We start from the raw sequence: 13,374 nt of genomic DNA, 5'->3' as shown, positions 1-13,374 counted from the left end.
ATAATACGGCTGGAAAATTTATCATGCAGGCTGGGTATTTGCCGCAGGCTGCCCGGGCCGGGTCGAGCGAGCTGGCTGAGCCCCGTTCCTGCCGCTCGCCGATCACTGCCTGCAGCACCCCTGCTGAGCGATCCCCTGCTGAGCTATCAGTGCACGCCGGCTTGCAATCTTACAGCCCGGTTGGGCACAAAAACACAAGCCAGTCAAACTGAGACAAAGTTTTATTTAGAGAGAGGCCATGTGCGTCCCCTAACAAGTGGGTCCACACGTGTGCGTTCTACCTGAGCCGGGGGGGTTTCCCCTTCCCCCGGAACACCCTCCTACCATCCTTTCCCAACCAATGGGAACTCTCCCATTACAAGAGTGACATGAGTAACCTGAGTCCTGAAAATGGGCCCAGCTGGACAGCATGAGTCCAAATACCATATGAATGTGAATTGCTGGCTGGCAGTCAATAAAATCCAAAGGTGCCTGTATCAATATTTTTGCTGTGGCTCCTAACATCTGCCCCCTACTGTTTAAATAAACAACAGGCAAATGTGGCTAGGGACCGTGCCTGTTAGGTATGTCCAATTCACATATGGTTCTTACCCGTCATGGGAAAACTGACCTTATTGCGTCAGTCTCCTGGCTTAGGTTGATACCACTGTAACCGAATCATACCCGTCACTGACTACCGGTCCAGTATATAGCCATACCTGTGTAATAGGCCTATGCACCAGTGGGGGGGTGAGGTTCTTGCCTCACCTCTGTTGGCCCCCAAATTTAACCTTGGTGCCAGTGGGGGGGTGAGGTTCTTGCCTCACCTCTGTTGGCCCCCAAAATCAGACCATCACTAGCAGAAGGGAGAAAGACGCAGAATTGCCACGACACCAAGCCAATTGACGGCTCCTTTGGAAACACTGGTGACACATCGGCTAAGATATTTAGCACTACCAGTTCGCTGTATCAACAAATAGAGCACAATGCATACAGGTGATACATAGTCCAGGCAAGTTGTGTAAGCAGTTCAAAGTGGAGGAGTCTATCAATATGTCCATTTCCTCCCAAGGTAAATTAAGTCTTTGATTGAGCAGTTCAAATTGGAGGAGTCTATCAATATGTCCATTTCCTCCCAAAGTAAATTAAGTCCTTGATTGAGCAGTCTTATTGAGTTATTTTGATTGATGTATCAATTTATACAGTTTATAGTGATAGCTATCATAAAAGTTGTAGTTTGGTCTTAGTCTTCACCGGCACTGGGATGGAGATGGGAATTATGGCCATGTTGCTAAAGAGACATTATCCTGAACAGAATTATGAAATATAATGAAAAGGAAAGGTGAAAGTAAACAAACATATCTGTTAACCACCTTTAAAAACAAAATTTAATAACAGCTGTTTACCTAAAGTAAATTAAACCATATAAGTCACGTGACTAAATTTTTTTTTTTTTTTTTTGAATACTTGTATCTATATATACATGAGCGCTCCTTATAAATGAAATATGGACATACACACATACAGACATACAACACAAAACAGCATACATAACATAGAACATATAAGACAATAGTAAATAAAGGCCTTGTAGCTATAGCTAGGTGAAATCTCCATTGCAATGTTTAAAAACTTTACAGTTAAAAAAAAATAGATAAATAAATAAATAAAACACAGTCAAAAAAATAAAACTGATCAGAAAAACACTAACCTAGGTTTGTATGAGCTTAAAAAAATAAGGTAAAATAAAATAAAATAAAATAAAACTTTATGATGTGGGAAAAATGCAAATAATAAAATAGATATTGAAAAAGGCACCATGGTAAATCACTGTCGCAGATGCAAGAATAGCCAGGCTGGAACTCTGGATATCAGCTGTTATGGATTTGAGTCAAATCATCTTCTTTTTCTGTAGAAATTGTTTTAGTTAATCTCTCTGGAATCCAAATTGGTTGCTGTTCCTCCTGTGGAAAAACACAGACAGAGCCCCGACTCCAGACTATTACTGGGTCCGGACCTTTCCATTGTCCTGTTAGAATATCTTTCCAAAGTACCTTAGGCTTATGTACATTTTTCGGATACATATGTCTTTCCGCAGCACTAAGTCCTGATGAATCCAAATTTAGAAAGTTTAGAGTAAAAAGGGTTATTTTAAGTTTATCTTTGGGGGATATATACCCCTTACTAATTCCCTCCCTTTGCTTTAATAAGTACATTTTTATAGTTTGATGAGCTCTTTCAACTATGCCTTGTCCCTGTGGGTTGTATGGGATTCCTGTTATATGAGTAATGCCAAATGATGAGCAAAATTGTTTAAAAGACTTGGAGATGTAACCAGGACCGTTATCGGTTTTTAACTGTTTAGGAACACCCACAGTGGCAAAATTTTGTAAGCAATGAGCTATAACATCTTTAGTTTTTTCTCCGGGATGAAGGGAGCCCATCAAAAATCCAGAAGAAGTATCAACTGTAACATGTAAATATTTTAATTTTCCAAATTCTGGCAAGTGTGTGACGTCCATCTGCCAAATATGGTTAGGTATCAGTCCTCTAGGATTGACTCCAAGATTAACTTGTGGCAAAAATGTCACACAATTTTGACATTGTTTTATTATATGTCTGGCTTGTTCTTTAGTTATTTTAAAACGTTTTTGTAAAGTATTAGCATTGACATGGAACCTTTTATGAAAATTTATAGCTTCTTCTATTGTGGAGAAAATATGTATGTCATGTGTAGATTTATCTGCTAGTTCATTACCCAAACTAAGGGCTCCAGGCAATCCTGTATGTGCTCTGATATGTCCTATAAAGAATGGATCCTTTCTATCCCAGATTAGACTCTGTATAGCAGAAAACAAAGAGAAAACAGTAGAGGAAGGAGAAATCCTACCAGCATCTTCAAGAGATATGATAGCATTAACTACATACTGACTATCAGAAAATAAATTAAATGTAGAATCTTTGAACATCATAAAAGCTTGCAATACTGCATTGAGCTCTACCTTTTGAGCTGATTGTTTGGGTACTAAAAATGTAAAAGTTTGATCAGGAGTAACTACTGCTGCTGTACCATTATTTGACCCATCAGTGAATATATTTGGAGCATTTATGATAGGGGTTTTTCTTGTCATTTTTGGAAAAACTACAGGATGCTTAGACCAAAAGGACAACAAAGGATTAGATGGCAAGTGATTATCAAATGCAACACTAGATTTACACATGATTATTGCCCAAGTATTTAACTCATTAGCTAACTCATCAATTTGATCCATAGTATATGGAGTAATAATTTTATTGGGAGAAATCCCAAACACTCCTTTTGCTGCTTTTATTCCTTTGAGTATTAATTGCCCTACAGCTTCAGGATATCTAGTAAGAATAGTATTAGGAGAATAAGATAAATGTATCCATAATAATGGACCTTCTTGCCAAAATACCCCTGTAGGAATATTTTTTGTCGGTAATACAATAAATAATAAAGGCAAACTTATATCAATTCTATCCAAATGCATATTTTCCATATATGTTTCAATGATTTTTAATGTCTTTCTAGCTTCAGGCGTTAACATGCGGGGTGAATTTGGATCTGATGGACCTTTTAAAATATCAAATAAAGGTCCTAATTCTCCTGTTGGTATGCCTAGATAAGGCCTTATCCAATTTATATCTCCCAATAACTTTTGAAAGTCATTAAGTGATTTGAGTTGATCTACTCGTATTTGAATTTTTGGTGGACGGACCATGGTTGAGGATAATAGAACTCCTAAATAATTAATTGGAAGATTTAATTGTACTTTATCTATTGCTATCTCTAGATTATAATTTTTTAATAAGTTTGTAAGCGTGGCATAACATTCTAGCAATGTGTTTTTATCTTTATGTGCCATTAACACATCATCCATATAGTGAAATATCTGTAGTTCAGGGTTTTGAATTCTAAGTGGCTGGATTGCTTTATCAACATAAATTTGGCACAAAGTTGGGCTGTTAGCCATCCCTTGAGGGAGTACTTTCCATTCATATCTCTGATCAGGACCTTCATGATTCAGTGCAGGGATAGTAAATGCAAAATGTGGACTATCCTCGGGGTGAATTGGAATTGAGAAGAAACAATCCTTAATATCTATAGCTAGAACATGCCACGTTTTTGGTAAAGCAGACAGTTGGGGAATCCCTGATTGAGCAGGTCCCATAATAACCACCTCATTATTAATGGCTCTTAAATCTTGTAATAATCTCCATTTACCAGATTTCTTTTTAATAACAAAAATGGGAGTATTATGGGGAGATACGGAAGGTTGTATATGTCCTTCCGCTAATTGCTGTTTGACCAGATCATGGGCTACTTGTATCTTTTCTTTAGTTAGGGGCCACTGAGGAACCCACACTGGTCTTTCTGATTTCCAAGTAATTTTGATTGTCTCAGTGGCCCTTTTTGAAAACCCAATCCATGTTTATCTATCTCTTGATCTACTTGAATTGGTGCTGTTATATCTTGTTCTTGATCTCTTAATCTCTTTTCTTTTCTAAAGCCTTGTTTTGCCCTAGTAGTGGGCGCGTTAGGATTGACGTTATTTGTTAATGTCAATCCTAATTGATCTAGGACGTCTCGTCCCCATAAATTTATGGGGAGATGGTCCAATACATAGGGCTGTATAGTTCCTTCACATCCTTCAGGATCCCTCCAATCTAATACCATTGCACTTCTATGGGGATTAGTTGCCACTCCTAGGCCTCTAAGCGTTTGGGTCGCTTGCTGTAATGGCCAATGCTTAGGCCATTCCTGGCGAGATATGATGCTGAGGTCAGCGCCTGTGTCCAGCAGTCCATTAAAATCATGCCCTTGAATATTTAATTTTAGCATAGGGCGAGAATCTAAATTTAAAGATAGCATAGCCCAATCTACACCTGTGGAGCCTAATCCCTTGGAACCTCTTTCTACATTACAACTGGAAAATTTATCATGTAGGCTTGGTATTATTAATAGCTGTGCTATTCTATCTCCTGATGAAATTACTGATATACCTCTTGGAGAACTAGCTATGATTTTTATTTCACCCTCATAATCGGGATCAATTACCCCAGGACTTATCATAAGTCCTTTAAGTGTAGAAGAACTGCGTCCTAATAATAAGCCTACTGTTCCCTGGGGAAGAGGTCCTTTTACTCCTGTGGGAATGATTTGAACTCCCATCTCTGGAGTTAATACTGCTCTGGCAGAGGCACAGATGTCCAACCCTGCGCTCCCTCTAGTCTGTCTGATGAGGGATCTGATGGATAATGCGTCCTGGGCACCACCTTGATGGTGCTGCTGGGTTCCTCCATTGCCCCGTATATTTGTGGTTTTGGGCCCCGGGGCATTGGGCCCTCCAATTCGTTTTTTGACAACGGGGCCTGATGCCTTTCTCCACGATATCGTGGGTAGACACTTGGTCTTTGTCCATTTTTTGATAACGGAATACCCTCTATGGTGGTTTGAGAATGGCATTCATTAGCCCAATGTCTCCCTCTATGGCATCGTGGGCAAATACCCGGGATTCTACTCTTTTGATACCTAGCTTTGTTAAACCCTCCTCCTATGGGGCAATTTCTTTTAAAATGCCCTTCTTGATTGCAATTATAGCATGTTTTTGGCTTGGTATTTAAAGCCTGTTTTACTTCAGCTGCCATGACTTGTCCTTGTTCATTAATGTCTCTACATAATTTAATATATGTGTTTAAATCTTCCTGTTTCCACGGTCTAATGACCTCTTTGCAGCAACGATTTGCTTGATCGTAAGCCAGCTGTTTTATAAATGGCATTGCCTGTTCTGTATTTTCAAATGTCTCAGAGGCTGCTTCAATAAGTCTAGCTACAAAGTCAGCGTAGGGCTCATTAACTCCTTGTATTATCTTAGATAGTTGACCTTGAAAATCCCCTTGTCCCTTTAAAGTTTTCCATGCCTTAATTGCATTTATAGCGACTTGAGCGTATACGCCAGGATCATATCTGAGCTGTTGCATCTGTTCTTGAAATTCTTCTTTTCCCAGTAACATTTTCAGGCCTCGTTCAGGGTAACCTGCTTCTGCATTTTGCCTAGCTGTCTCCTTGCAAAATTCCTCATTGGCAATTTTCCATAATAAATACTGTCCTCTATTTAGCACAGAATTACACACGTTAGCCCAATCTGCTGGTGTTAAGTTCCAGCCGGTAATAGATTCGACCATACTGACTGTGAAGGGAGCGGCCGGGCCGTAGGCTGCTACAGCTTCCTTTAATTGTTTTATTATTTTGAAATCTAAGGCACGGTAAACTCGTTCTTTTTCTTCTCCCTGCTCAACTACAGGGCATGCTAGTTTTTGGGGTCCCGCCTCAGGATTCCGTTCATCATCTATGGAGGCAGGTAAAGCTGTTGGTTGAACTATGCCCTCTGGTGGTGGAACGGAGTTAGTAGCAGCCTCCCTATCTGACGACCGTTTTTTCCCTGAGCTTGCCTTGTTCAAATTTTCTTCTATCTGACTAGCTTGAGAGACCTTTTGTTTTGCTTGACCTAATATGTTTTCTGCCATGGCCTGGACCTCTAACAATTTACTTAACAGTTTTTCGGTTTGTTTTTTACTAGATTCTAATCTACTATAAAGGTAACGTAACCCAATAAGATAGGATAGAAGAAAGCCAAAACAGAATGAAACAGAAACGGAGAGGAGGAAAATGATTATGTCAATTTTCTCTCTCTCAGGGCCGAATAACTTCAAACCTTGAGTCAGCCATTTATTCCAACTCGTCTGGAAAAATTGTAAGGCTAGAGAGCCTGAAATAAGAGCAGAATAAATCAAAACAGAAATACCCATTCTGTCGCCTTTCCTTAGGGGCGAGTGATATTACTCACCTTTAAGTTTTGGGCGTTCCCAGTACAGGGCCACCAAAATGCCGCAGGCTGCCCGGGCCGGGTCGAGCGAGCTGGCTGAGCCCCGTTCCTGCCGCTCACCGATCACTGCCTGCAGCACCCCTGCTGAGCGATCCCCTGCTGAGCTATCAGTGCACGCCGGCTTGCAATCTTACAGCCCGGTTGGGCACAAAAACACAAGCCAGTCAAACTGAGACAAAGTTTTATTTAGAGAGAGGCCATGTGCGTCCCCTAACAAGTGGGTCCACACGTGTGCGTTCTACCTGAGCCGGGGGGGTTTCCCCTTCCCCCGGAACACCCTCCTACCATCCTTTCCCAACCAATGGGAACTCTCCCATTACAAGAGTGACATGAGTAACCTGAGTCCTGAAAATGGGCCCAGCTGGACAGCATGAGTCCAAATACCATATGAATGTGAATTGCTGGCTGGCAGTCAATAAAATCCAAAGGTGCCTGTATCAATATTTTTGCTGTGGCTCCTAACAGGTATTATTAATAACTGTGCTATTCTATCTCTTGGTGAAATTTTGGGAAGAGGTCCTTTTACCCCTGTGGGAATGATTTGAACTCCCATCTCTGGCGGAGGCACAGATGTCCAACCCTGCGCTCCCTCTGGTTTGTCTGATGAGGGATCTGATGGACAATGTGTCCTGGGCACTACCCTGATGGTGTTGCTGGGTTCCTCCAGTGCCCTGCATATTTGTGGTCATGGGCCCCGGAGCATTGGGCCCCCCATCCATTTTTTGGCAATGGAACCCGATGCTTTTTTCCAGGATATCATGGGTAAACACCTGGTCCTTGTCCATTTTTTGATAACGGAGCACCCTCTATGGTGGTTTGAGAACAGCATTCATTAGCCCAATGTCTCCCTCTATGGCATCGTGGGCAAATACCCGGTATTTTACCCCTTTGATCATATCCAGTTTGGTTAAACCCTCCTCCTGTGGGACAACTCCTTCTAAAATGTCTTCCCCTTGACTAAGCAAACAAGATTGTACCAACGTCCGTAACAGTAATGTGCCAACTAGCAGAGTTCCTGGGCTTTCCTTTTCTATCCTTTTTAAATCTTCACCATGATGGTTCCATTGTGATAATATTTAATAACCCCTCTTTAATGAACCATGGACTACACCTTTGTATCGTCTTAACGTATGCCCTAACTGTTCTTGATTTTACTGAGATGCCTCCTTCCTCTAGCAATTTACTTAACACCCTTTCAGTTTGGTTTTTACTAATTTTTAATTCCATATTTCTGCTATAAAAATAGCGCAACCCAATAAGATAACACAAAACAAAAGCAAGACAAAACAAAAATGGAACAAATAATCATTGTATCAGTTTTTCTATTTTCTTGACATGTATATTTGTGGTCCATCTCTATCTCTTCCTCAGGGGCAAAAAACTTCAAACCTTGAGCCAACCATTTTCCCCAGTTTGCCTGAGAAAGTTCTAGGGACAGGCAGCTTGAAACAAAAGCAAAACAAATCAAAACAAGAATACATTGTTTTTTGAAATGGTCACCCATTCTCTCGCCCTGCCCTCAGGGGTGAGCAATTTCACTTACCCCCAAGCTTCAGGCATTAGGTGTCCCCCAAATGCTGCAGTCTGGCTGGGCACAAAGTAACGGAGTCGCCAGGAGGCACTTGTAGGTTCAAACAGGAACTCCTTTATTGCCTGAACTTGCATGCCACCCACAAGGCCCTTCCAAGAACACCACACACCAAGGGAACTCCCTCCCCTGGAACTTCCTCCGCCCTCCACTGGGCTCCCTAAGAACTCAATGGGGGAACTCGGAACTCTGAGAGAACTCAATGGGAATTCAAAGGGAACTCCCAGAGAACTCAATGGGAACTCAAAGGGCCCATATAAAAACTGAATACACAGCCTGTTTCAATCCAGCATCATCCAGTCACAGCAATCATACACAGCTTAACTTAGTTATCATCATCTTAATGGCTCACTGGCTTCACCTCTCAACCACTCCTTCTGGTAAAATGCCAGGCGCCATTCCGACTTGGCTGTGGCTCTCAACAACTAAAGTCTCCAAACAAAAGACAAAAATATGTGGTGAGTGCTTTATTATTCATGGTTTACAAGCTATATCATATATAAAAAAATCATTTTTAAAACAACCAGGTTGGCTGGAAAGTGTCCTTTTCCCCTCTGCACCATGAACTGTGGCACCATGAACACCTGAGTCCTTTGTATTAAACATACCCTTGTGGAGGTCTTGGGCAAACCTGGAGGACTTCTGAGGTCTCGCTCACTCCCCAAGCCCCATCGTCAATGTGAGAAACTTGGAGAAAGGCCCACGCACTGTTTCACTTTCTGAGTCCTTCTCCCTACTGGACGTGTCCAAAGAGGTGGTGGCCTGGTCATGAGTTAAGAAGCTCCCCCAAGGTCCTCATTGACGATTCGTAGAGAAATCTGAAACACAAAGACTGACTCAGCTACAGAAAAAAAAAGGCCAGATTATCCAAGTGTACATTTCCAAAGGAACACAACCAGGGCGCACCTGAGGGTGTGGCAGGGCCATCGCAAGTGCAGGTCGGGAGTCCCGCCCGGGCCAGCCCCACACGGGAGCCCTGGCAATGGTGCCTGTGTGCACCCACTCAGGTCAGCCCTCGGAAGCTTCCTCAGGACCTCCTCTCAGCCGCACCTCAGATCCACGGCACAGGGAGAAGCACACGAGGTTGTTCTGGCCCATTCTCCCCTGCTGCACAGAGGAGGCTCCGGCCCTGCTCTGCAGCGGGACAGTCCCTGCCAGCTCTGACGCCTGGAGGCCTCTGGGCACCTGGCCCTGCCTGTCCAGCCAGGGGGCGAGAACTCACTGCGCTTCCTCCCAGGCTCTGCTCCCACTCCTAAGGGCCTGTTCCCATCAAGATTCCTGCCTGAGGCTGGCACCTTGCCTCTGCTCCTACAACTGAGCATACCCCTGCAAGCAGGAGGCTCAGCCCCAGGGCTTCACCAGCTGGTACCTCCTGGACAGCTCTGCTGGGCACAGCAGCCTCCCCTTCACCCCAGATAACACCGCAGCTACACTGAACCTCCTGAGTCTGCAGACGCTGTTTCCTGATCTTGTGCCCACCGCTGAGATGATGCCCTTCTGCCTGATGCAGCCTTGAAGCCTGTCCAGCCATCTGACCAGGTGAAGCACAACGGCCACTTTGAATGTTCTCAAGGTCGTGCTATGAGCCAGGCGAGCTGTACTCTGAAGTGCTGGGCTCAGTCAGCACACCCAGGTCACACCACCTTGCAGTCACACAAGGCTGCCGTGCACACACCTGCACCCGAACCTCAAGACAGATCCAGAGAGCTCTCTGCAGAGTCTGCCTGGAGCTTAGTAAGTCTGTCCAGCCACTCAGAGGTACATGTGCTTTCTACATGGACCCACACAGATTTAGGGGAAGAAAACAGACTTGTCCAGGTCCTCTGTCCCTCAAGACCCCCTCCCTCGGCACTGGGTCCTGTGTGCCAGGCAGCACCGAGACAACTGGCCTGGACCTCATGGAGAGGGCCTCTGTAGTACGATGTGGCAGCAGCTCTGGCTGAGCTCCTGGGGCTGCTGTGGGCCTTTTGCTGGCCCACCACCAAATGAGGTGCCCCAAGTGGGGCCAGAAATGATGGGCACAGGGCCCAAGGATGCCACACACACACACAGGGCTGGGGGCACCTGCCCCTGCAGGGATGCCAGGAGCCCAGCTCCTCAGGAGCGGGAGGACCTCACAGGACCAACCACTGCCCTAGGCGGTCTTGCTTCCTCCAGGTCTCCTGCCAAGCCCTGGGCCTGGGGAGAACAGTGCTCCAGCTCTGCCCCTCCTGCCAATCTGGAGCTGGAGCTGAGACAGAAGGGGCAGAGTCATAGCCACCCAGCATCTAGACTCCAATCCTTAAAACACTGCCGTCTCCTCAGGGAGCATGAGCGCGTGAACCCTGAAGAGGAGAGACATGAGGCTGTCTTGGCAGACTGCCTACGCACCTCAGCATGGCTCCACTGGCCCACACCCATGCCAGCCACAAGGCTGGCACACTCCCTGGCCACTCAGGACGGGCAGGGCTCAGTGGAGAGGGTCCTGGGGCCAAACTGGATGCCAGGCGGATGCTGGGAGCCCCACAGCAGGCCACCCCTTTGCTCTGCTGCTGCTTGAGGACTGGGTCAGTGCACTGTGAGGACCCAAGAAGCAATGACAACTGCGGAACAAGAGGAAGAGAACTTGGGGCTTTACAGCTAAAGGGACAGCAGCAGAACCTTAGGCCACCAAGCCTAGTGGGCTGTGGATCTTCTTGTGCATAAGATGTGAGAACCGGGAGGTGAGTTCACTAGGCTCTGAGCCTGTGAAGTGCAGGACCCAGGCTCAGCATCTGTGAAGTGGCCAAGGCAGCACCCTGTGGTCACCAAGGACCCATGCACTGAGCAAAGAGCAGGATGAAGGACATCATCATCCCTCAAGAGGGGCCTGTGTGTAAGCGACAGGGGTGTGCTCTAAGGAAGCCACAGAAAGGCCCTGCCCAGGAGCACGTGGAGGAGTGCTGAGACCAGAAAGCATGACGGCTGCTCTCCTCCAGCCCTGCTCAGCCACTGCACCCCAGGCCACCCTCACTGCCCCCAGAGCAGACCCACGTGGCTCCCACTGTGCCAGCAGCACGACCTCAGTGGGAAGACTTGGGAGATCACCCAGCCTTCAGAAAGGCTCACACGGCTGTGACCTCCAAGTACAAGGTGTTGTCTTCACACTAGTGATGGTAAAATAGCTCCTTGGCACACACAAGTTCTTCCCCCTGAGGAGACGCATCCAACCTAGCTCTGCGCTGGGTGAGGCAGCGAAGGCACGGTAAGAAGCCGTTTTTATTCAGCACCCCAACCTGCCAACCAATACCAACCCCGCTGGGGGGAAAGCTGATTCCTCACTTCTGAATCGAGGCCCACTGTATAGACACCCCCTGGAACAAGGTTCCTGGAGCCTTGGAGATGGCAGCTGGCCAAGGTTCTCAGGTCCAACACTAAACCAGGTCACTCAGAAACACACTCTGAATGTGACATCTCAACTGCTTCCGCCCCTTGGATGAATGCTTTGCTTCAACCATTTTTTAGACTGATTTTCCTCAGCGCTGGCTCTGCTGGGTCGCTGCTGGCACAGGGGTGGGACCCAGCAATGCAGAGCACTGGCTCCCCGCTACTGAGAGGACTGCCCAGAGTGCGAGGCTTGGCGGGAACAGCTCACCGCACCACATGGGCAGCACACAGGCTGTCCACAGCCAGCTCTGCTCTCAGGGCCTCTAGCTCCTCAGGCCCTGCTCCTAAGAGACACTGGTGAAGGGGCAATGAGGCTTTGCAGCAGGAGCCCAAGTCCACTTCCCCTCAGCAGTAAAAACATGTGACACCCAAAACGGTGTCCTCACTAATGGCATTTTAAAATACAGATGAGTTAATACTCCTACAGCTGTAATTGTGGTCACCCTGTTGAGTTGTGTGTCTGATACACACTTTTTATGCTGCACGTGTTTTCTGATGCACAAAAGCTCCAGCCATCTCAAAATAAGGTCATTATCTTTGAGAGTTCATGCTCAGAATCAGAGCACTCTGCAGAGGGCAGAAGGTGCTGCTGTTAAATCACCCCACAGAGCAGTGTGCTGAGGCTGCACCCGCCCTGGGTGACTCCATGGTGTGTAGAATAGAGGCTCTCAGCTGCGCCTGACCCTTAGTAATCCCATGATTCACAGAACAGCAGTTCTCAGACGGCATCCGCCCTGAGTGATCCCATTTTTTAAAGCTGCTGTTTGCCTTGAACTACTACATTTTGAGTACCAGAGCCAAGTGTAACGACTCCATACCTGGTTTGTACAGTAAACAGGTAATACCTGCCCAGCACCACCATCAGGCATAACTTAATCAATAACTTTCATGTGCTGACTTATCAAACTAAATCCCGAGTACCTGGACATGTGGCCAACCAAACCTCACCAGATGCAGCCGCCTTACCTTAGGCCCATAAAAGGAAAAGCCTGCAAGACTGTCCACAGTGACACCCTGACCCTGTCACCTGGGACTAGTCATGAGTCTTGCCCAGGAAAATGGCCACAGGCATGAATCTCCCATGTCCAGTCCCACTGGGCTTCAGCAGAGAGCAGTTTTTCCTGCCCTTGAAGGTTATGCATGGCCCACTCAAGCTAACACTGCCTTCCGTGGGGACCCTCTGCCTTGACGACTCTGCAGAACTGCTTGGCTAAGACCCTCACCAGACCACCCACAGTGGCTCTGTGACTCTGCCTTCAAGCCTCTGCCTGTGCTCCTGGCTCAGCATCCTGTGACCTTTTCTTCTCTTTCTTCGTCTATGTATGCCATCGTGAGAAGTCTCCTTTGTGACTTGAGAGTTAGAGATGTTAGAAGTGAAGGCTGTAATAGAAGAACGCGTCACCTGCTGGTCACCGTCGGCCGAGCATTCGGTGAACTGCCACTGCTAGGTGGTGCAGCCTGTGACGTGATGGTTCCCAGTGAATCCCAACATTG

The 13,374-nt window shown here is 46.0% G+C and overlaps 1 protein-coding gene across 1 annotated transcript in view; it reads right to left on the bottom strand.

Moving 5' to 3' along the window:
- Positions 1-9,008: 9,008 nt before the first annotated feature.
- Ncapg2 (non-SMC condensin II complex subunit G2) overlaps positions 9,009-13,374 on the bottom strand; it is a 58,915-nt gene continuing 54,549 nt past the window's right edge. Inside the window, exon 29 of the mRNA XM_026380006.2 lies at positions 9,009-9,293. Within this exon, the coding sequence (XP_026235791.1) occupies positions 9,242-9,293 (52 nt within the window). The 3' untranslated portion in view covers positions 9,009-9,241. The remainder of the gene's footprint in view (positions 9,294-13,374) is intronic.

The sequence above is a fragment of the Urocitellus parryii genome, chromosome 3 (assembly GCF_045843805.1).
Source record: "Urocitellus parryii isolate mUroPar1 chromosome 3, mUroPar1.hap1, whole genome shotgun sequence".
Taxonomy (NCBI): Eukaryota; Metazoa; Chordata; class Mammalia; order Rodentia; family Sciuridae; genus Urocitellus; species Urocitellus parryii.
This window is presented reverse-complemented; position numbering and strand designations above follow the sequence as displayed.